The 22,152-nt window shown below is 54.6% G+C and overlaps 3 protein-coding genes across 5 annotated transcripts; 2 read left to right on the plus strand and 1 right to left on the minus strand.

The window, feature by feature from the left end:
• Nucleotides 1-2,600: 2,600 nt before the first annotated feature.
• GTF2F1 (general transcription factor IIF subunit 1) lies at nt 2,601-13,972 on the plus strand. 3 transcript variants are annotated; one of them, XM_012436117.3, is made up of 13 exons: nt 2,601-3,039; nt 3,125-3,171; nt 4,000-4,072; nt 7,173-7,366; nt 9,505-9,675; nt 10,177-10,361; nt 11,774-11,927; nt 12,008-12,069; nt 12,149-12,268; nt 12,415-12,488; nt 12,576-12,714; nt 12,925-13,042; nt 13,129-13,972. In XM_012436117.3, the coding sequence occupies exons 1-13, from the start codon at nt 3,028-3,030 to the stop codon at nt 13,331-13,333; spliced, it is 1,554 nt and encodes a 517-aa protein (XP_012291540.1). In that variant the 5' UTR covers nt 2,601-3,027; the 3' UTR covers nt 13,334-13,972. The 3 variants fall into 3 exon arrangements, with proteins under 3 accessions (XP_012291540.1, XP_012291541.1, XP_012291542.1); XM_012436118.3 differs by having other exon boundaries at nt 12,011-12,069; XM_012436119.3 differs by lacking the exons at nt 2,601-3,039; nt 3,125-3,171 and adding an exon at nt 3,210-3,467.
• A 2,775-nt stretch (nt 13,973-16,747) lies between these two features.
• On the plus strand, nt 16,748-19,051 carry PSPN (persephin). Its single transcript, XM_012436122.2, has 2 exons — nt 16,748-18,500; nt 18,583-19,051. Exons 1-2 carry the CDS (start codon nt 18,203-18,205, stop codon nt 18,906-18,908), a joined length of 624 nt encoding a protein of 207 aa, XP_012291545.2. The 5' UTR covers nt 16,748-18,202; the 3' UTR covers nt 18,909-19,051.
• A 108-nt stretch (nt 19,052-19,159) lies between these two features.
• ALKBH7 (alkB homolog 7) lies at nt 19,160-21,052 on the minus strand. Its single transcript, XM_012436120.2, has 4 exons — nt 20,822-21,052; nt 19,800-19,973; nt 19,587-19,711; nt 19,160-19,379 (listed from the first exon to the last, which is right to left on the minus strand). The coding sequence occupies exons 1-4, from the start codon at nt 21,023-21,025 to the stop codon at nt 19,217-19,219; spliced, it is 666 nt and encodes a 221-aa protein (XP_012291543.2). The 5' UTR covers nt 21,026-21,052; the 3' UTR covers nt 19,160-19,216.
• Between the last annotated feature and the right edge of the window lie 1,100 nt (nt 21,053-22,152).

Here is a 22,152-nt window from a genome sequence, read left to right on the forward strand (position 1 = left end):
TTATTCCATACTTCCCTCCCCAACCCTCCCTCTGTCCTAGGCCTAGAGGGCTTTAGTTCTTTGAATTTGAATCTCACAAGCCAGGCACTGTGGCTCACACCTGTAATTCCAGCACTTTGGGAGGCTCAGGTGGGGGGATCATGAGGTCAGGAGTTTGAGACCAGCCTGACCAACATGGTGAAACCCACTCTCAACTAAAAATATAAAAATTAGCTGGGCGTGGTGGTGCGTGCCTGTAATCCCACCTACTCAGGAGGCTGAGGCAGGAGAATCACTTGATCCCGGGAGGTGGAGGTTGCAATGAGCCAGGATCACGCCATTCCACTCCAACCGGGGCGACAGAGACTCCATCTCAAAAAAAAAAAAAAAAACAAAACTCACTTCTCCTTGCTGTTCCCTCCACCTGAATATCGCTGCCTGTCCCAGCTCCTCTGGCCACAACTCACAACTTCCATCTGGCCTTCTCTAGCCTCCATTTAGAGTTTTCCCCCATCACTCCTTGTCTGAGAACCCTGTTTCCTCAAGAGCAATGGCCAAAGGCAGTCATGATCTTCCTGTTTACTCCTCCTTGTCTCTCCTAAGCCAGACTCGACTCCATGAGGGCAACTGAACTAATGATTCAATTGAACGGAACTGAATTGACCCGAGTGATTGAATTAATATTTGATTGAATTAACAATCCAATTAAATGACTGAATTAATGATTCATTTGCATTGATTGATTAATGATTGAATTGATGTATTGGATTGACACTACCTCTTCTAATCTATAGGTTTCAGCCCTACAGGGTCCTTTGAGCACCTCTCTGCTGGTGTGGAGATGAGAAACTAGAAATAAAAGACACAGACACAGAGATAGAGAAAAGAGAGTTTGGGCCCAGGGGTCCACTGCCAACCAATCATGGAGTCTGGCAGTGGCCCTGAGTGTCCAAACACTCTGACTTTTATTGAGTACAAAGCTGGGGTCAGGGTAGTTAGGGCGTGGCATTGGTGGTCAGTGATAGGGTCAAGTACATCACGTGTCCTATAGGTAGGGGCCCAAGGCTTTCCAGTAGCATAATGCATCAGCACTTTTCCATACTTGTCAAGAAAGAACAAAGACATTAAGATTTATATTCTTTTACTGATTGTATCTTCTAAGAAAAAAGGAACCAGGTGCAGAAGCGGAACATGGGAGTGGACATGGAATGTGACCGCATCACATAGAGACAATTAAGCCCCCGGATGTCTGCAGGCCAACCTGACAGCCGTCAGGCCCACCACAAGAGCTTGGAGGAGCGGAGTTTTCTCCTAACTCCCCAGAGGAAGGAGACATCTTGACCATCTTGAACTTTCTCCTTCCCTCGCTGGCTAAACAGCAGGCACTTTCCCAGCGCCCTCCAGCTGCCCTTACATGGGCCTGACAGACGGAAAAACATTAGCAAAAGAACTAAGATCACCTATGAATAACTAAGATCACATATGAATAAGATCACCTATGAATAACAACTATTGTTATATTTCTAGTTATTTTCTTCTTCATTATTTATATGGTAATAGGCTGAGGCTTCTGACTCCTGCCTCGGAACTTATGGGGTCTCCCCCCTACACTGATCCACTTCAGGAATTAAAAAAAAAAGTTTACACCCCAGACTATTTCTGCCTCTCTCGCTCCTATATTCCAAGGAGTTGGCAGTTCTTGACATTTAGTGGTGGATGAGGAATAAATGAAACCAGACACATCGACGGTGTCTGTAGCTCATGGCCCAACTTTTGTGTTTTGCTCCCCTTCCCTTTGTGTAGCCAACTCCTATGCATCCCTCAGTGGCCAACTGAAACCTCCCGTTTTCTCTGAGCTCTCAGAGCCCCGCTGTGTTTCTCCTGTTCCTTCCTGGGTTGTAGATTTCCATTTTATGAGTCTCCTCCACGACACTGTAACCCCCAGAGGACAGAGAGCTGTTTTGATAGATTCACCTGGTGGAGCCCAGAACCCAGCAGCGTGCTTTGCTTGAGTATTTCCGAACTAGAGCAATGAATGGTTGTGCTGTGAGCATGCGCAATTGTGTTACTGCCATGCTTGGCGGGGGGCGGGGGTGTGCACGCCTGGAATGGGGTAGGGGAGGTTGCATCTCCCTCCCGTCCTCTGCAGCCTCCTTCCCTTCCCCCTAGTAAGTCAGCCAGCCACCCCCGCGACGTTACTCTTCTCCTGGGGCCTCAGAGCCCTGCCCATCTGGGGCAGCTTGGATTTGCAGAGACCCATCCCGCCAGCAGCCCTTGGGGTGGTCGCGCCCCGATTCCGCCCAGGCTCTGACCCCTCCTGGCTCGGCTCAACGTCACAAGGGTCCCTGCCCCGGTCATTTTGCCGGAATGACGGGGTCCACCCCTTCTGGGCAGGTAAAGGAAATGAACCCCAAAGACGCCCATGGGGAGCCAAGCGGCAGTTCGACTGCATCCGAGTAGGCCTCAGTTGCTATGGTGACGCGGCCTTCTAGGCCCCAATGGCCCCAGCGGCATGGCGCATGCGCAAAGCTCCTGGGAGCCCGCAAGGAGGACTAGCTTCCTTCTTCCCACCCAGGATGCCCCGCGGTCCTTGGGTGCTGACGTCACGGAGGGCGGTCCCACATTCAATGACCGCACTGTATATAGGAGCGCCAGCGAAAGAGGCCGCTTATTTTATCTCAGAGTCAGCCTTGTTGCGTCTGAAAAGAGACCGGGGTGGCTCTTTTGAGATGGCCATAGACGCCGAGGAACATAAGTGACGGCGCATTGAGGTGGCCACAGCCGCTTAGAAGGTTGCTATCGCGACGCGGCCGCTGGAGGGTTTCGCTTCCGTGTTAGGCGGCCGCGGAGGCGTAGACGGAATAGCCTCAGCCGCTCTTCCGGTTACCTTTTCCCAGTGCCAGAGGCGCCTAGGGTTGGAATCCTCGCACGAGGACCGGAACAGAGAGACCCGACACAGAGCGGCGGCTTCACCGAGCTCGAGGGACGCCTTAGCCAGAGAAGAAAGGAACCCGGGTCGGACCAGATTGGAACCGCTGACCATTGCCCATGGCGGCCCTAGTGAGTGTGGATTTGGCGGGGGTTCGGGGGTCCCGGCGGCGACCTCGGCGGCACCTTACTCACCGTCCGCTTCCTCTTTCCGCAGGGTCCCAGCAGCCAGAATGTCACTGAATACGTCGTTCGAGTTCCGAAGTAAATCCGCAACCCCATCTCCCACTCCTCTTCACCCCGCAAAAATGAAAACCTTTACGGTCCTCTTAGCCTGGCGTTTCTGGCCTTGCCTGTGGTTCTCCCTCCAGACCCGGGGAGACTTGGAGGGCGGAGCTGCGATTAAGCAGAGGCTTCTCTGGAGGCAAACACTGCTTTTTGTGTGAATGAGTGCATTAATACACAGCACGATTCAGCTTCCTGGCCTAACGTTCAAGAGTATATGATGCCATGATGCCCAGGCTGTAGCCGTAAGGACGTATTCCTCGTCCTGTTTCAAAGTGAGCAGGCTGCCTTTCCTTTCCAGGCCTTTGTACATCCTGTTCCCTCTGCCATGAGTGCCTCCCCTCAACCCCCAAACTGTGACTCTGCTGGGTGAATTCTTGTTGATTCTGCAAAACTCAGCTCCAGTATCATCTTCCTCCAGGAAGCACTCCCTGACTGTCCTCCCTCCTCCCCAAGGCTGAGTTCTCAATAATCTCCACATCTTGGGTTTCCCCCAATCTTTGTTCCTCCATTTGTTCTTCATCTGCATGTGGTGAAGAGGGGATGGGTCTAGCTTCTCTGGCAGACTGGGAATTCTTGCAGTCTTCCATATCCAGTGTTGACAGGCAAAACAGACTGAATGAACCAGGGTGGGTTTGTTGAGTGACTGAATTAATGATTCCGTGGAATGGAATGATTGAATTAATGATGTGATTGAATTAATGATCCGATTGAATGACTGGTTGAATTAATGATTTGTTCACATTGATCAAATTAATGATTGAATTGATGTATTGGATCAACACTGTCTCTTCTAATCCACTCTAGGAATACAACCAAAAAATATAACATCATGGCTTTTAATGCAGCTGATAAAGTCAACTTTGCCACGTGGAATCAGGTAAGTCCCTGGGTCTTGGGGATCGGGGGCTGGGGTGGTGAGAGAACTTGACCCTGACCTTGGTGGTTGTAATAGTTGCTTAACTGTCATAGTAACCAAGTCTTAATTTTCTCACTTTTCCCAAGAGTTGGGTGCAGTAGTTTGCACCTGTAATCTTAGCACTTAGGAGGCCGAGGCAGGAAGCTTGCTTAAGGCCAAGAGTTCAAGACCAGCCTGGGCAATATAGGAAGACCCCATCTCTACCAAAAATAATTAGCTAGTTGTGGTAGTGTGCATCTGTAGTCCTGCACAGGAGGCTGAGGTAGGAGGATCACTTGACCCCAGGAGTTGAAGGCTGCAGTGAGCTATGATTATACTACTGCACTCCAGCCTGGTGACAGAGTAAGACCTGTCTCAAAAAAAAAAAAAAAAAAGATGGCAGGGCCGGGCGCGATGGCTCACGCCTGTAATCCCAGCACTTTGGGAGGCCGAGGCGGGTGGATCACGAGGTCAAGAGATCGAGACCATTCCGGTCAACATGGTGAAACCCCGTCTCTACTAAAAATACAAAAAATTAGCTGGGCACGGTGGTGCGTGCCTGTAATCCCAGCTACTCAGGAGGCTGAGGCAGGAGAATTGCCAGAACCCAGGAGGCGGAGGTTGCGGTGAGCCGAGATCGCGCCATTGCACTCCAGCCTGGGTAACAACAGCGAAACTCCGTCTCAAAAAAAAAAAAAAAAAAAGATGGCAAAGGCCCAGGCCAAGCTCCTGGGTGTCCCTGTAAGTTAGGTTTGGTAGGACCACAGTAGGCCATTCCTTAATGGACATTTAGAAGTTGTGCCCACTGATGGCCATTTTTGCCAAGGTTTATCTGGGCAAGGGAGGGGACTGGGCTAGGGCCTTCCCCAGAGCCCCTGCCATCAGAGGCTCTAGAAAGGACTTTGGGAGCCATTAAAGCATCCTCCATGGGGAAGTTGTAGTATGATCTGGCTGCTGTGGGGAGGCAAACTGGGTTTGCAATTGTGGGAAGCAACTGGACTGACCGGTCTAGGTGAGTCCTGGCGGGGACCTGGAGGCTCTGGAGGTGATGAGATGGGGCTGGATTCTAGAGTGTTTTGGAAATGGTACATATGGACCTTGAAGCAAGAGCTTAAGGGTAATTGGGACCTTATTGGCCACATAGGTCATGATTAATGGTTACATTTGTAGAGATTTTGGTGTATTACTGTCAACAAGTTTGGCACAATGAGTTTCTTTTTATTTATTTTATTTATTTATTTATTTTTTTGTGATGGTGTTTCACTCTTGTTGCCCAGGATGGAGTGCAATGGCACTACCTCAGCTCACTGCAACCTCCAACTCCCAGGTTCAAGCCATTCTCCTGCCTCAGCCTCTCATGTAGCTGGAATTACAGGTGCCCGCCCCCACTCCCACCTAATTTTTGTATTTTTAGTAGAGATGGGGTTTCACCATGTTGGTCAGACTGGTCTCGTAACTCCTGACCTCAGGTGATTCACCCACCTCAGCCTCTAAAAGTGCTGGGATTACATGTGTGAGCCACTGTGCCTGACATTTTTATTTATTTATTTATCTGAGATGGAGTCTTGCTCTGTTGCCCAGGCTAGAGTGAAGTGGTGTGATCTGTGCTCACTGCAACCTCTGCCTCCCGGGTTCAAGCGATTCTCCTGCCTCAGCCTCCTGAGTAGCTGGGATTACAGGTGTTCGCCACCACACCAAGCTAATTTTTGTATTTTTTAGTAGAGACAAGGTTTCACCATGTTGGTTAGGCTGGTCTTGAACTCCTGATCTCATTATCTGCCTGCCTTGGCCTAATAGAGGTAGGGTCTCACTATATTGCCCAGGCTGGTCTTTTAAAAAATTTTGTTTTTTTTTTTTTTTTTTTTTTTTTGAGACGGAGTTTCGCTTTTGTTACCCAGGCTGGAGTGCAATGGCGCGATCTCGGCTCACCGCAACCTCCGCCTCCTGGGTTCAGGCAATTCTCCTGCCTCAGCCTCCTGAGTAGCTGGGATTACAGGCACGCGCCACCACGCCCAGCTAACTTTTTGTATCTTTAGTAGAGACGGGGTTTCACCGTGTTGACCAGGATGGTCTCGATCTCTTGACCTCGTGATCCACCCGCCTCGGCCTCCCAAAGTGCTGGGATTACAGGCGTGAGCCACTGCGTCCGGCCAAAAAATTTTTTTAAAAGACAGAGTGTCACTCTGTTACCCAGGCTGGCATACAGTGGCATGATCTCAGCTCACTGCAACCTTTTCCTCCCAGGGGTTCAAGCCATTCTGGTGCCAGGCTGGTCTTAAACTCCTGAGCTCAAGTGAGCCTTGGCCTCCCAAAGTTCTGGGATTATAGGCGTGAGCCACAGCACAAGGAGTTTTGATATGCATGCATTCTGGAGATGTGTAGAAATTCTAGTTACACATTTTTTGAAAAGAAGCCTGGAACCAGATGCCTGCTGTAGATAATAGGGAAGTCTAATTATTTCTAAATTCCTCAGATATGGAATTTTGCCTCTAATGGCCTGCTTGACCACCAGGTGGTCTTTGTTGTTTGTTTGTTTTTTGTTTTTGAGATAGAGTCTTGCTCTGTCACGAGACTGGAGTGCAGTGGCACCATCTTGATTCACTGCAAACCTCCGCCTCCTGAGTTCAAGTGATTCTCCTGCCTCAGCTTCCTGAGTAGCTGGGACTATAGGCGCCCACCACCATGCCTGGATAATTTTTCTATTTTCAGAAGAGATGAGGTTTTACCATGTGAGCCAGGATGGTCTCGGTCTCTTGACCTCATGAACCGCCTGCCTCTTCCTCCCAAAGTGCTGAGATTACAGGCCTTAGCCACTGCGCCCAGCCAGGTCTTTTTCTCTTTAATTTTAATTTAGAAATAATCTCAAGCTTTCAAGTTGCAAAAATAGACACAATGCAAGGCTGGCCCAAATTCACTTTACTCAGATTCACCAAGGGCTACCATTCTCCTCCTTTGTTGCCCAGTGGGAAGTTGGTTTTGAGCATCTAGAGCCCAGCCTAGCACAAGGAAGGGCATTCCTGGACGGGGGCACCGCCCAAGCACAGCCAGGGACCCTGAGAGGCTTTGCTTCCTGCTCCCCCAGGCCCGGCTGGAGCGGGACTTGAGCAACAAGAAAATCTACCAAGAGGAGGAGATGGCCGAGTCAGGCGCAGGCAGCGAGTTCAACCGCAAGCTCCGGGAGGAGGCTCGGAGGAAGAAGCTCGGCATCGTGCTCAAGGAGTTCCGGCCCGAGGACCAGCCCTGGCTGCTCCGCGTCAACGGCAAATCCGGCAGGAAGTGAGTGGTAGGGCGGTGGTGGTGCAGGCTTTGGGACCAGTCCATGTCCTCCCTCAGCTTGCGTCATTTGTGGGGTGCCCTCTCTGAACCTCAGATTCCCACTGGTGTGATGGAGGTGCTGGCACTTCCATCCCTGTGGGGTTTTATTATTTATTTATTTATTTATTTTTGAGACACAGTTTCGCTCTTGTCACCCAGGCTGGAGTGCAGTGGCGTGATCTTGGCTCACCACAGCCTCCGCCTCCCAGGTCCAAGCGATTCTCCTGCCTCATCCTCCTGAGTAGCTGGGATTACAGGGGAGCGCCATCACGCCCGGCTAAGTTTTGTATTTTTAGTAGAGATGGAGTTTCACCATGTTGGCCAGGCTTGTCTCGAAGTCCTGACATCCGGTGGTCCACCCGCCTCGGCCTCCCAAAGTGCTGGGATTACAGGTGTGAGCCACTGCATCTGGCTGGGTTTTATTTTTTATTCATTTATTTATTCTATTTTATTTCTTTATTTATCTTGAGTCAGGGTCTCACTGTTGCCCAGGCTGGAGTGCAGTGGGTGCGATCATAGCTTGCTGCAGGCTCCAGCTCCTGGGCTCAAGAGATCTTCCCACCTCAGCCTCCTGAGTAGCTGGGACTACAGGCGTGCCTCACCATGCCTGGCTAATTTTTGTATTTCTGGTAGACATGAGGTTTTACTGTATTGCCTAGGCTGGTCTTGAACCCTTGGGGTCAAGCGATCCTTTTACCTTGGCCCCCCAAAGTCCTGGGATTACAGGTGTGAGCCACTGCCCAGGCCCTGGGATTCTAGTTTTGAAGATGAACTGAGGCCGGGCATGGTGGCTCACACCTGTAATCCCAGCCCTGGAGGTGAATCACCTGAGGTCAGGAGTTTCAGCCTGGCCAACGTAGTGAAACCCCGTCTCTACAAAAAATACAAAAAATTAGCTGGGCATGGTGGCATGTGCCTGTAATCCCAGCTACTAGGGAGAGCTGAGGCAGGAGAATCACTAGAACCTGGGAGGCGGCGGTTGCAGTGAGCCAAGATCGCGCCACTGCACTCTATCCTAGGAGACAGAATGAGGCCGTCTCCAAAAAAAAGAAAGATGAACTGAGTTGGTGCTTGTGCCTGGCTCTGATGAGTGCCACAGTGCAGGAAGCTTGGGTGGTTCATGACACTTGAGACCTCTCAGAGGGGGCAGGCTGAGGGCAGAACAGGAAGGGTACAGGTCAGACTGATGAAGGGCACTCCAGGCACACAGTGTGTGATAGTGACAGACATAGGCGGCTCACACAGGGCAGTGGGTGCCAGGACGCGCTGGGCCCAGTGGAGCCTTGGAAAGCTATAGGCAGGGAAGGGTGCTCAGCCAGATTGCCTGGACATTTGGGGTAGAAGAGGATGAGGTGGAGGCCTCGAGGAGGCTGGGCAGTCATTTAGGCTTGAGGCAATGGTGGACCGGGCCAGGTGTCCCCTTCAGATTTGGCCATGCTGTGGCCGGGCATGGTGGCTCATGCCTGTAATTCCAGCCCTTTGGGGAGGCCAAGGTGGGTGGATCACTTGAGGTCAGGAGTTCAAAACTAGCCTAGCCAACATGGTGAAACCCTGTCTCTACTAAAAATACAAAAATTATCTGGGCATGGTGGGGAACACTTGTAATCCCAGCTACTCGGGAGGCTGAGGCAGAAGAATCGCTTGAACCCGGGAGGCAGAGGTTGCAGTGAGCCGAGATTGTGCTGCTGCACTCCAGCCTGGGCGACAGGGCAAGACTCCATAAAAAAAAAAATATTTGGCCATGTCTTCCCGCTCCATCCCCCGACCTGGCTCCCAAGTTTCCCACCTGTGGCCCACAAGTAGCAGAGCTGGAGGCAGATCCCGATGGGCTGACTGCAGGGCTGGGATAATCTCACCCGGTCTTTCCAGAAATGACGCCGATGCGCACACATCCAGCACTTCCCGGGGTAGGCACTGGGCCTGCTCCCCGGGTGTGGAAATGGATAAGGCTCAGGTGGTGGAGGGGCTGCCAGGCTGCACGGGCTCATCATTCCATGGTCCTCCTCCTTGATACATACCATCAAGAAGGCAGGCCTGGGGGACACACACACGGCTGGGGCTGGTCCTGTGGGCCAGGCCATGACCATGGCTCCCTGCAGGTTCAAGGGCATCAAGAAGGGAGGCGTGACAGAAAACACGTCCTACTATATCTTCACCCAGTGCCCCGACGGGGCCTTTGAGGCCTTCCCCGTGCACAACTGGTACAATTTCACGCCGCTGGCCCGGCACCGCACGCTCACTGCTGAGGAGGCCGAGGAGGAGTGGGAGAGGTGAGTGGGCTGGGTGGCGGCTGGGGACAGAGGTGAGGGAAATGGGGTGCGTTGCCATGTGCTGTGCTGGGGGAGCTGGGGACTCAGTGGTGACCAGGAGAGACCTCGCTTGGCCCTTTTGGAGCTGTCAGCTTGGGAGGAAACAAGTGCAAGGCATTAGGCCCAAAGTGGGGCTCTGCCAGAACCAAAGCGGGTGACCTGGAGCTGGAATTGGCAGAGCAGAGTGGGGTCTCAGCGCCCCCTTGGTTCCTGTAGGTCGCAGGAGGGAGGTGCTAAGACTCCAGCCGCATGTGGGGACCTGCTCTTTGAGGAACTCTCGGGGAGAGGGAAGGCAGGAAGGGCCAGCTGTATCCGTGTGGTTTCAGGAAGTCATAGGCCACAACCCCAGTGCCCGGGGACCACATTCCATGGAAGGCTGCGTGGGTGGTGCCCCTGGGGTTGGCCCCGTGCAAGCGCAGAAGCGGTGGTCCCTGGCCTGAGTCCCCTGTGCCTGGCCCGCAGGAGGAACAAGGTGCTGAACCACTTCAGCATCATGCAGCAGCGGCGGCTCAAGGACCAGGACCAGGACGAGGACGAGGAGGAGAAGGAGAAGCGCGGCCGTAGGAAGGCGAGCGAGCTGCGCATCCACGACCTGGAGGACGACCTGGAGATGTCGTCCGATGCCAGTGACGCCAGCGGTGAGGAAGGTGAGCCTCGGGGCCGGGCATTACGTCACAGAGGTGCAGGCGGTGCCAGTGAAGGCAAAGTCTGCTGTCGAGCACGGTGGCCCTAGAATGAGAGACTCATGGGATGACACGCCTGTCATCCCAGCACTTTGAGAGGCCGAGGCGGGCAGATCATCGAGATCAGGAGTTTGAGACCAGCGTGACCAACATGGAAAAACCCTGTTTCTACTAAAAACACAAAAATTAGCTGGACGTTGTGGTGTGCATGTATAGTCCCAGCTACTTAGGAGGCTGAGGCAGGAGAATCACTTGGACCTGGGAGATGGAGGTTGTGGTGAGCTGAGATCGTGCTACTGTACTCCAGCTTGGGCAACAGAGAGGGACTCTGTCTCGGAGAAAAAAGAATGAGAGTCAGGCGAGGCTGCCCAGAGGAGCAGTGATGTCACTGAGGAGGCAAGGAGAGCCTGTCAGAGCCCAGGAGAGCTGAGTCGTCTTTTTTTTTTTTGAGACAGGATCTCTCTCTCTCTCGCCCAGGCTGGAGTGCAGTGGTCCAATCACGGCTCACTGTAGCCTTGACCTCCTAGGGTCAAGTGATCCTCCCATCTCAGCCTCCTGAGTAGCTAGTACTACAGGCTTGCCCCTCACCACGCCCGGCTAATTTATTTTTTTTATGGAGACAAGAGTTTCGCCCTGTTGCTCATAAAAGTGCAGTGTCACAATCTTGGCTTACTGCAACCTCTGTCTCCCAAGTTCAAGCGATTCTCCTGCCTCAGCCTCCTAGGTAGCTGGGATTATAGGTGCATACCACCACATGTGGCTAATTTTTGTGTTTTTAGTAGAGACGGGGGTTTCACCATGTTGGCTGGGCTGATCTCAAACTCCCAACCTCAGGTAATCTGCCTGCCTCAGCCTCCCAAAGTGATGGGATTACAGGCATGTATCCGGTGCCCAGCCTAATTTTTGTATTTTTTGTAGAGACTGGGGTCTCACTGTGTTGCTCAGGCTGGTCTCGAACTCCTAGGCTCCAATCATCCTCCCGCCTCAGCCTGCCAAAGTGTTGGGATGACAGGTGTGAGCCGCTGCACCTGGCCTGGCTGTGGCCTTTACCGGGGTTCCCCATGAGAAATTGTACTCTGGGTTGGCCAGTTTCAGTAATCTGTGCGCTCAGGCTGTAGGGCTGTCCCTGGTTTTCAGTGCCTGGCCTGGAGTGGTCTGGGAGAGGGAGGCAGTGGTCTGTGGGCGTTAGAGAACGTGGGTGGGTGTGTGGAGTCTGGACAGGGAGTTTGTTTAGGAGAGTTGAGCTTCTGGGCTGGCCTTGGAGAGGCAGTCTCCCCAGTTGGTGAGGCCCCCACGTGCCCAAACTGCATACAATGTGAAAGACACAATAAATACCCGCTGCCGCCCCCTCTTCCCTTTCTTTCCCTGCTTTCCAGGTGGCAGAGCCCCCAAGGCCAAGAAGAAGGCGCCGCTGGCCAAGGGCACCAGGAAGAAGAAGAAGAAGAAGGGCTCAGATGATGAGGCCTTCGAGGACAGCGATGATGGGGACTTCGAGGGCCAGGAGGTGGACTACATGTCGGACGGCTCCAGGTGAGGCCCACAGAAGGCGCCTTCGAGACCCCATGTGCCCCGAGGGAGCACACTCACCCTCCCCCATCCCTGTCTCACAGCAGCTCCATGGAAGAGCCTGAGACCAAGGCCAAGGTGCCGCAGCAGGAGGAGGGGCCCAAGGGTAGGTGGCGGCTGGGCAGGCCCTGGCGGGAGATGGGGGAGGGGCGCACAGGGTGGGTGCTCATACCCTGTCCCTGCAGGCGTCGATGAGCAGAGCGACAGTAGCGAGGAGAGTGAGGAGGAGAAGCCACCCGAGGAGGACAAGGAGGAGGAGGAGGAGAAGAAAGCGCCCACCCCGCAGGAGAAGAAGCGCAGGAAAGGTGCGGCCCGTGTGGCCCCTGTGTTGGAGGCTTGGGTCGGGCCCTGGCACCCTGCTGCCTCCTCCCCTCTCCTCTGCAGACCTCCCTCATCTGCAGTGGAGGTACGGGTGGGCACTAGGCCCTGACCCCTGTCCTGTGCCCTGCAGACAGCAGCGATGAATCAGACAGCTCAGAGGAGAGTGACATTGACAGTGAGGCCTCCTCGGCCCTCTTCATGGCGGTAAGGCCCAGCTTGGCATGGAGGGAGGCCTGGGTGTCCATTTCTAGATTCAGCCCCCTCACGCTCACCCCACCCTGACCTCTGCAGAAGAAGAAGACCCCTCCCAAGAGAGAGCGGAAGCTGTCGGGAGGGAGCTCAAGGGGCAACAGCCGGCCAGGCACGCCCAGCACGGAGGGCGGCAGCACCTCCTCTACCCTGCGTGCCGCCGCCAGCAAACTCGAGCAAGGTGAGCGCCTGTGGCCTCTGCACTCCCCATAGCCACAGCCTCCCGACCTCTGCCTTTGGGGCTCGGGACAGAGAGGGGATGGAGATGGGAGTGGAGGCCTGTCCCTCCCTTTTTCCCTTGAACCCTAATCCTGGCACTGCCCAGCCCGGGGTCCTGCCCAGGGGTTCGGCCTCCTGCCCCCACGACTCAGCCCTGATCCCACTCCCACAGGGAAGCGGGTGAGCGAGGCGCCTGCAGCCAAGCGGTTGCGTCTGGACGCGGGGCCCCAGAGCCTGTCCGGGAAGTCGACTCCCCAGCCACCATCGGGCAAGTCGACACCCAGCAGCGGGTAAGTTGGCGAGAAGAGCAGTGGGCAGGGCCAGGGCTGCCGGCACAGTCTCGCTGATGCCACCTTTCCCACCCCCCCATCCACAGAGACGTGCAGGTGACTGAGGACGCCGTGCGCCGCTACCTGACGCGGAAGCCCATGACCACTAAGGACCTGCTGAAAAAGTTCCAGACCAAGAAGACGGGGCTGAGCAGTGACCAGACGGTGAATGTGCTGGCCCAGATCCTCAAGCGCCTCAACCCCGAGCGCAAGATGATCAACGATAAGATGCATTTCTCCCTCAAGGAGTGAGCCTCTGTCCAGAGCACAGCTCTGCTCTCCAGAACTCAGGCTCTCACTGCCCCTTTGCCGTCATGCTCCCTGACTCCCAGGGCCCCAGAGTTAGCAATTTTGGAAAAGTTTAAGCCATTGCCTCCTCTGGCCCTTCTGGAATCTTCAGCTGCCTGGTAGACCTTCTTATTGTCCTCTTTCTCCCTGCTCAGCCTCCCTCACACTGACCAAGGGCCTGTGCTGCCCACCGGGTAGCAGCTCTGCCTTCCACTTCCTTAGGCCTCTCTTCAGCCGTGACTTAATCTACCCCATAGCCCATTAGGTCTTCAGTTTTGGCCAGGCATGGTGGTGAGTGCCTGCAGTCCCAGCTACTTGGGAGGCTGAGCCCAGGAGTTCAAGGCTGCAGTGAGCTATGATGGTGACACTGTACTCCAGCCTGGGTAACAGAGCAAGACCCTGGCACACACATAGAAAAAGCAGCCAGGCATGGTGGTGGGTGCCTGTGGTCCCAGCTATCTGGAGGCCTCAGCCTTCTCAGCACAAGAATTGCTTCTTGGGAACCTGGGAGGCTGAGGTTGCCTTGAGCTGAGGTCACACAACTGCACTCCAGCCTGGGTGAGAGTGAGACTCTGTCTCAACAAAGTAAAGAAACTGCTTGGATTTCTTTGTCTCCTTTTTAGCTCTGGTATTCTAACAGACGTTTGGATAATGTCTCGTTCCTTAGGTTTTGGGTTTTGTCCTTCATGTTTTTATTTTTCAGTTTTTGAGACAGGGTCTTGCTCTGTTGCCCAGGCTGGACTGCAGGCTCCCTGCAACCTCCGCCTCCCTGACTCAAGCCATCCTCCCGCCTTAGCCTTTAAAGTAGTGTGCACCACCATGCCCAGCTAATTTTAAAAAATTTCTTGTAGAGATGAGGTCTCACTGTATTGCCCAGGCCAGTCTTGAACTCATGGGTCAAGCAGTCCTCCCACCTCAGGCTGGTGAGTAACTGGGACCACAGGTGTGTACCATTTCGCCGGCTGATGTTTTCATTTTAGGCATCCTTACTTTGTGGTCTGACGTATCTAGAAGCTGAAGTTCACGGGCCTCCTTGTGTTTCTTCTGACTCCCCTTGGTGATAGATTTTCTTGTGATTTGGAGTTGGATGCTCATGGCCAGCTGGGGGCTCTGTGGGAATCCAGGGTAGCCTACTTTGCAGGCAGTCCTTCCAGATGGTTCCACCTTGGCTTGCGCCAGCCACCCAGGAGCGCCAGCCCCAGCCCGTTTTGTGTGTGGTTCTCGGCTTGTAGGCTCTGTCCCTACGTGGCCACAAAAGCCAAACCCCCGATTGCGGGACCCTATGTTTCAGGTTCCCTGTGATGTTTCAGGGGCTTCTTTCCCTTCCTCCAAGTTTGGTCATGCATTTATTTGATCTGGCGTTGCCAGGTTCTGGAAGGGCAGGCTTTTCCAGTTCCTGGACAGCAGTGTGGCTGGAATTAGAATTTGGCTGCACCCACTTTTGAACTCATCTTTTGGGCGACCCCTTCCTTCCATCTTGCCGGTGGTTGGAAACTGCACATGGAAAGCTTCCCCACCCAGTTCTGTGGCCCTTGGCTGCTGAGCAGGAATGCCTGAGATGTCGGGCTAATTCCTCGGAATGTCCCAGTTCAGGCCAACCTCTCCCCATTCTTCTGCCAGGCCTTCCTGGCATCAGGGAGGCAGCTCTGGAGGGGCCCCTGCCCTGGCGGTTTCACCCCAGCCATCCCCAGTGCTTGGACCTTTGTCTAAGGAGGCTGGGCCGTGTGGCCCCATGGTTAGAACAGGGGCTTTGCATTCAGGTGGACCTGGGTTCAAATGCCAGGTCCGTTGCTTAATTCTGGGTGACTTCAGGCTTTTTTTTTTTGAGATGGAGTCTTGCTCTATCACCTAGGGCCGAGTGTAGTGGTGCCATCTCAGCTCACTGCAGCCTCCACCTCCCAAGTTAAAGCAATTCTCCTACCTCAGCCTCCTGAGTAACTGGTATGAGGCACCTGCCACCACGCCCAGCTAATTTTTAGGTTTTGTATTTATTTTTTTATTTTGTTGAGACAGAGTTTGTTGTTGCCCAGGCTGGAGTGCAATGGTGCGATCTTAACTCACTGCGATCTCTGCCTCCCGAGTTGAAGTGATTCTCCTGCCTCAGCCTCCGGGAGTAGCTGTGACTACAGGCATACGCTACCACGCCTGGCTAATTTTGTATTTTTAGTAGAGACGGGGTTTCTCCATGTGTAGGGCTATTGGGGCTCCACAGGGTCGTGCGGTATCCCTTATGCTGTGTTGAGGTGCAGGATCCGAGAAGAGACAGGGCACTGAAGAACTGGTGAAGAGCTTCTGGACTTGGGGGGCCACGCCACCTGTGAGCGGAGATCAGCGACAGCCCCCAAATGCCCCAGAGCATTTGTATTTATTAGGTACAAGCAGGGGGCATGGTCGTGTGTGAGGTCATCATCTATAGGCTTAGTAATAGGGCATATATAATCATGTGAGTCCCAAGTGAGGGGACCACCCCATTATGTCACCTGGGCAGAGAGGTGGGCTGTGCGCAGCAGGGGGCCTTGCCATGCATAGTAGTAGTAGTAGAGGGTCGTATACAGAAAAGGGGTCCACCCCCATTAGGTCACCGAGGCGAGGAGGTGGGCTGTGTGCAGCAGGTGTCGTGCACAACACTTACCTGGGGGCTGGAGACTTCAAAGGATTTCTAATAGGAGGATACTGTAGGCCAGTGCAGTGGGAGCTGACAGACTTGTGCTCTTCTTTTAAGATATTTATGGGAGGATGATTTGAGCTAGCACAGAGTGAGAAAAGACTGACAGGATGTACAGCCGCCGTGACTGGTCATACCAGACGGGTTCGTCTCCCTCGGTTACTTCCAGGATCTCAGGCCTGAGGCCTACTTTCCACAGGAAGTGGATGCAAGGTACTACAACTGCTTTATAAGGAGGAGAGGCTCTTGCTCCAAGCCTGCCGTACAGCGTATGCCCTTTCAGGCAGGGACGCCACCGCCTGGGTCTCTGGTTCTTGTCCTGGTCTGGCTGTTTTCCCAGGTACTACTTCTGTTCTGTGACTGCTCTAGGCATTCCTCCTGCTACAAACTACTATATGGTTATATGGAAGGATTATATAAATCAGCACTAAATGTGTCAGTACAGCTCCAACTACAATACCTATGTGATTATACTGAAAGATTATATAGAACTAAGTATGCTAGATACAAGTATTAAGTATGATTGTATAAGCTAGATATATGTAAGCGGTAAGTTATACTTCAGGCACTAATTCTATAAACTAATATATGATTACATATGAAGGATTTATATGAAGGAAATAGCTGAGTCATAACACTATGAACTAAGATATTCCTCAGGCACTAATTGTGCCTGGGGTCTGGACAGTTCTCCTCCTCTGTGCCCCTGGGGGGTGTTACCCACATCCATGTTGGTCAGGCTGGTCTCAAACTCCTGACCTCAGGTGATCCGCTCACCTCGGCCTCCCAAAGTGCTAGGATTACAGGTGTGAGCCACTGCACCTAGGCTTTTTTCTCCATCTGAAAATTATCTCAATAAGAAAAACCACAATATGGCTGGGCGAGGTGGCTCACACCTGTAATCCCAGCACTTTGGGAGGCTGAGGCAGGTGGATCACCTGAGGTCAGGAGTTCGAGACCAGCATGACCAACATGGATAAACCCCGTCTGTATTAAAAATACAAAACTAGCTGTCGTGGTGGCACATGCCTGTAATCCCAGCTACACAGGAGGCTGAGGCAGGAGAATCGCTTGAACCCAGCAGGTAGAGGCTTGGTGAGCCAAGATCGTGCCACTGCACTCCAACCTGGGAAACAAGAGTGAAACTCCATCTCCAAAAAAAAAAAAGAGAAAAAACCACAACATAATCATCGAGGGAGTCCCCCGCCATGGATGGAGCTGAGGTCACTTCCAGTCTTTCCTAACGTGAGAGCATCAGATCCCGTGCCCTCGAGCAGCTGCTCGTCCAAAGAGCTGTTAGCAGTTTACACCCACACCAACAGCACGGGGCGCGCATGGGTCACACACCTGTGTGAGGGTTTTCTGATTGTCCCCCATCTTGGGGTGCTTAGGGTCAAGCACCCCTTCAAACAGTGAAAAGCTGTTTGCTTGTTTTTGCATTCAGAGCTAGGGGAACTGCCTTAAACACTAAGCACCCATCTCTCCTCACTGAGCCAAGTGGGAGGGGTTCTGATGAGCTCCCCTGTACCATTGAGGGGACTGGGCTCACAGGGCTGAGTGCAGCCGCCTCCAGAGCCCACATCTCACTGCATCGTGCTAGACGTTACCATGACCTGGATGGCCTCCATCACCCTGTGGGCTCTGACATGCTCACATCCCAGGAAGGGGCTGCAGTTATGGGGGTCTCAGGTTGGCATTCCCGAGACAGGCGTCCCTGCCCTCTTATGTCCCCACCCTTGGCTTTCCCTGGGCCTCTCCCTTTTCCTGTTTTGAAGTTGGCTCAGCCAGGCCCGGAGACAGGGGCATGATGTCTTAATCCTCCAGGCGGGAGCCACCAAGGAGGGTTCCCGTGGACTCGGTCCCTGCCAAGCCACTCTTCCCAGCACTCGCATCCATCCCACCTGGCACAGGACATACATGGAGGCTCCTGAGACCCAGCACCCTGACTTAGTAGGGAGGGACCCCACTGGGGGACCCATGAAGCCCCTGACTCCCACTCTAGGCAGCAGGCCGGGGTGAACATGAGTTGCCCGCCCTGGCTGCCAGTATAGCAGTCGTAAATCAGGGGGTGTCTGGGGTGTCGGAAATGGGTGTGTGGAATGTCGGGGTGGGGTGGGCTGGGGGTCAGCCCTTAATTCTTAGAAGGGCGGGGTGTGGGGCAGGAGTGGATGCCTGGATTCCAGGGCGTAGGAGATAAGCTGGTGCATACGTGGGGCCCTCTGGCCACAGGGGCCGGCAGTGAAGCGGTTAGCTGCCAGCCCCAGCAGGGCATAAATTCGGGGCACACCTCCCATCCTCAGGACCTGCCTGTCACAATGGCTGTAGGGAAGGTCCTTCTGGGCTCTGTGCTGCTCCTGTCCTCCCTGCATCTGGGACAGGGCTGGGACCCTGATGCCCGTGGAGCTCCTGTGGCCAATGTAGAGCTCTCGTCTGAGCAGGTGGCAGAGGCTGGAGGAACCTGGCTGGGTAAGGACTCCCAGGGACCCTCTGTGACTTCCCAACTTCCCCCAGCCCTGACCCTGCTCACCGTCAGCACCCTTCTCTCCAGCAGCCACTCACCGCCCCCTCACCCGCCTGCGCCGAGCCCCATCCGGTCCGTGCCAGCTGTGGAGCCTGACTCTGTCGGTGGCAGAGCTGGGCCTAGGCTATGCCTCGGAGGAGAAGGTCATCTTCCGCTACTGTGCCGGCAGCTGCTCCCGGGGTGCCCGCACCCAGCATGGCCTGGCACTGGCCCAGCTGCAAGGCCAGGGGAAAGCCCACGGCGGGCCCTGCTGCCAGCCCACCCGCTACGATGACGTGTCCTTCCTCGATGACCGCCACCGCTGGCAGTGGCTGCCCCAGCTCTCGGCAGCTGCCTGTGGCTGTATCGGCTGAGGGTGCCTGGTCTGGTACCCAGGAGCTGCAGTACTGGGGAAGCTTGGCTGAGTTCTTTATTGGAGACCTGGATGCAGAGACGAGGACAGGAGTGGGCTGGGGTGACCAGCAATGAGTGCAATAAAGGACACCACTCTCCTGGCCTCGTGACCTTGACTGTATCCAGCCAGCTGCACCTGGAGCTCCCTGTGGGCCAGTGCCATCCTGGGTTCCCCTGCAGATCCTGGCTCCAGTAAGCAGCCAATGCAATGTTGGGTTGTCCATTCCCAGCTTTATTCACAAATCCGGTGTCTGTAGAAAGCTGGGGGTCAGCAGGCTGGGGGCAACTGTCCAGATTCCCCTGGCCCCATGCCCTCAGGGAGGGAGCGGCAGATCACAGAGATTCGCCGGCCCCGGGGAATCCGGCGCTCCCCAAAGAAGGATTCTTCGTCCCGAAGGATCTCGTGGGAGAAGTCATAACGGGCTGAGCCCCTGCAGAAGAAAACAGGCCGTAACTGGGTGCAGGGAGGACAGCCCCCTATCCAGGCAGACCCAGGTTCCAGCCCCCCACTGCCTCTCACACAAGCCCTGGGGTAAAGGCTTCATCTTTGGGGAGAGGTGGATTGAGGGAAGGTACCCAGGGTACTGGGTTGGCGTCACACATTCCTGGATGGGTGGGGGCTGCCTGGCTGGAGGTACCTAAGGATGTAGAGGGAGCCTGGCTCCAGCAAGAGTTCCAGCCACTCCCCTGGCTCCTGGGTGTGCACCAGTCGCATAACGCTGGGAGACAGGAGAGACAGGCCAGCGATGGTGGCCCCGCAGAACTGCAAAAGGGAAGAAGGGTTGGGTCAGGCTCTGACCTGGTCTGCCCACCCCCCGACTGGGAGCGCCAAGGCGTCTGCCTCTGCCCACCTTGACGCTGTCCACGTGGGGCTTGATGTAGCCCCGAGCTTCCAGGTCCAGCACGTGCACGGAGGAGAGCAGGGTCTGCCCGGGGCCAAAGGCGGCCGCCTGCACACGCTGCAGGATGGCTCGGCTGGCTTCTGACCAGCGCGACTTCTCTGTCTCTCGGAAGCCGTGGATAGCCTACACAAAGAGCTTGGTCAAGCCTCGGGGCTCCCAGAGGGAACAGGGACACAGGCATGGAGGGGCAGAAAACGGCAAGGGGCTGGTTTTCCTAGTGTGACTCTTGATCCTGCCCTCAACTTAAACCCCGCTAGCCCACCAGCCATGGCCCTACCTAGGTGTGACCTCAGTCCTTAGTACTCACCCTGAGGCTACAATAACAAGTCCCTAATGCTGGCCCAGCCCCAATATTCAATTGGCTGAGTCTCCCTACAACTTGACCCCACCCAAGTGTCCTGTGTCCCTCAACGTCCTCTGATTCCACACCCGTTTCTGCCGCTAACCTTGGTCCCAAACACCCCTCAGTTCCAGATCTTGCCTCCAGTTACGGCCCTGGCCTCATCACAAAAGTGCGCTCCTTGACCAATGTCCTCGTCCCCCAAGTCCCGCCCCTCCCACTACCGGAGTTTCAGCCCCGCCCCCATCATAGCCCGGCTCCCAAATCCCTGCGCTAGGTACCGCCCCCAGCAAGGCCCTGCCCCATCCAGCACGTCTCCCCTATCCCCACCCACACGTGGCCCCGCCCCGCGTGGCCCCGCCCCCGTCCGCACGCTTGACTCCTCTGGCCCCGCCCCTAGAGTGGCCCCGTCCCATCCTGCACTGGTCTCCTTTGTGCCCGCCCCAGCGTGGCTCCGGCCCGTCCTTGCACTGGTCTCCTCTGCCCCCGCCCCCAAAATGGCCCCGCCCCGCCGCTCGTCTCTGTCCCCGCCCCAAATCCCCGCTCTAGGTACCGCCCCAAACGTGTTCTCGCCCCATCCGGTGCTCGGCGTCCGAGGCCGCGCCCGCTATCCCCGCGCCGCTCGTCTCACCGCGTCCCAGTGATCGTATTCGTAGCGGCGGCGGCGCAGCTCGGGGTCCAGCTCTCGGCTCAGCGTCTCCTCCTCCGCCACGCTCAGGAACCCAGGCCGTACCACGGCCGCATTCCGCAGGCGGCTAAGCACCGACGGGCTAGAGCCTCGTACCCAGCTGGGCCCTGGCAGCGTCCGCAGCGCCAACAGCCCAGTCCCGGCCATAGCCCAGTAGCCGGGTTATGGAAGCGGCCAGGGTCGGGGAACGCCCCCGCCAAAAGCCATTGGCTGTAGCTGCGTCAGCCCCGTCCAGCGATTGGCTTCCCTCAGAGTCTCGCCTCTCACTCATGGCTATTGGTTGCTGCTAGACTCGCCTTCACAGACTATTGGCTTTCTTCTAGAATCGGCCTCCTGACTTGAGAGCTTATTGGACGCCACTCCAGAGTGGCTTAAACCATTGGCTGAGTCGCAAGTCCGTCTGCAGGTTAGCACCGCCTCTTTACTCATTAGAGGGAAAGGTACAAGGTAGGGGTTGCTAGGCGAAGACCTCACAAGGGAATATGGGCAGTATCTGGTCTGAAGTCCGTGGTCAGGGGAATCGGGGCCAAGACCACGGTTCCGGAGTCGACTGGGGCTAGAGGTTAAGGGCAGAGTACAGTCAGGCTGAGATAAGGGGTCCGTGGTCAGGGGACTGACGTCAAGGCCACGATTATGTTTGTGGTGGGGCCAGATATCCAGAGTTAGGGCTTATGGCCAAAGGTCAAAGCGAGGCATCATTCATTTCCCTGTCTCCGTATTACTATTGCTTTAAAGATTCCTCAGCCGGCTGCGGTGGCTCATACCTTGTGTGTAACCCCTCATCTGTGCACCGAGGCAGTAGAGCTAAGCAGATCCCTGGCACAATTGGTGCCTGAAGAATATCTTAGTTTATAGTGTTACTACTCAGTTATTTCCTTTATATATAATCATGTATTAGTTTATAATTGGAACAATTAGTGCCCGAAGAATCTTATTACTCAGTTATTTCCATATATATATAATTATATCTTAGTTCATAGAGGAATGTCTAGAGCAGACACGGTACGGAGCATGAATTAAGGAATAAGCAGCCATATATATATGTATAAATCATATCTTGCTTCTAGCTGGAGGAATGTCTAGTGCAGACACGGTGCAGAGCATGATTTCAGGGAAAAACATTTATACCAGGACAAGAATCTACGGCCCAGGCGGTAGTGCCCCTGCCTGAAAGGGCACGGACTACATGGCAGGATAGCCTAGGCGCCAGCTTTCAGTATCGTAAAGACACCTGCTGTATAGCAGGTTTGGAGCAAGAGTCACTCCTCCTGTAA

Source organism: Aotus nancymaae, unplaced genomic scaffold (genome assembly GCF_030222135.1).
Source record: "Aotus nancymaae isolate 86718 unplaced genomic scaffold, 86718_ANA_hifiasm-v0.15.2.pri h1tg000028l, whole genome shotgun sequence".
In the NCBI taxonomy this organism is placed as follows: domain Eukaryota; kingdom Metazoa; phylum Chordata; class Mammalia; order Primates; family Aotidae; genus Aotus; species Aotus nancymaae.

What these genes read in the sequence shown, in the direction of transcription:
- GTF2F1 (XM_012436117.3), top strand. An exon ending in TACATGTCGGACGGCTCCAG is followed by an intron (nt 11,928 to 12,007) that starts GTGAGGCCCACA and finishes CCTGTCTCACAG; the next exon opens with CAGCTCCATGGAAGAGCCTG. An exon ending in GGAGAAGAAGCGCAGGAAAG is followed by an intron (nt 12,269 to 12,414) that starts GTGCGGCCCGTG and finishes TGTGCCCTGCAG; the next exon opens with ACAGCAGCGATGAATCAGAC.
- PSPN (XM_012436122.2), top strand. Translation starts at nt 18,203, where the DNA reads ATGCCTGGATTCCAGGGCGTAGGAGATAAGCTGGTGCATACGTGGGGC. An exon ending in GGCTGGAGGAACCTGGCTGG is followed by an intron (nt 18,501 to 18,582) that starts GTAAGGACTCCC and finishes CCTTCTCTCCAG; the next exon opens with CAGCCACTCACCGCCCCCTC.
- ALKBH7 (XM_012436120.2), bottom strand. Translation starts at nt 21,025, where the DNA reads ATGGCCGGGACTGGGCTGTTGGCGCTGCGGACGCTGCCAGGGCCCAGC. An exon ending in AATACGATCACTGGGACGCG is followed by an intron (nt 19,974 to 20,821) that starts GTGAGACGAGCG and finishes CTCTTTGTGTAG; the next exon opens with GCTATCCACGGCTTCCGAGA. An exon ending in GGCTCCCTCTACATCCTTAG is followed by an intron (nt 19,380 to 19,586) that starts GTACCTCCAGCC and finishes TTTCTTCTGCAG; the next exon opens with GGGCTCAGCCCGTTATGACT.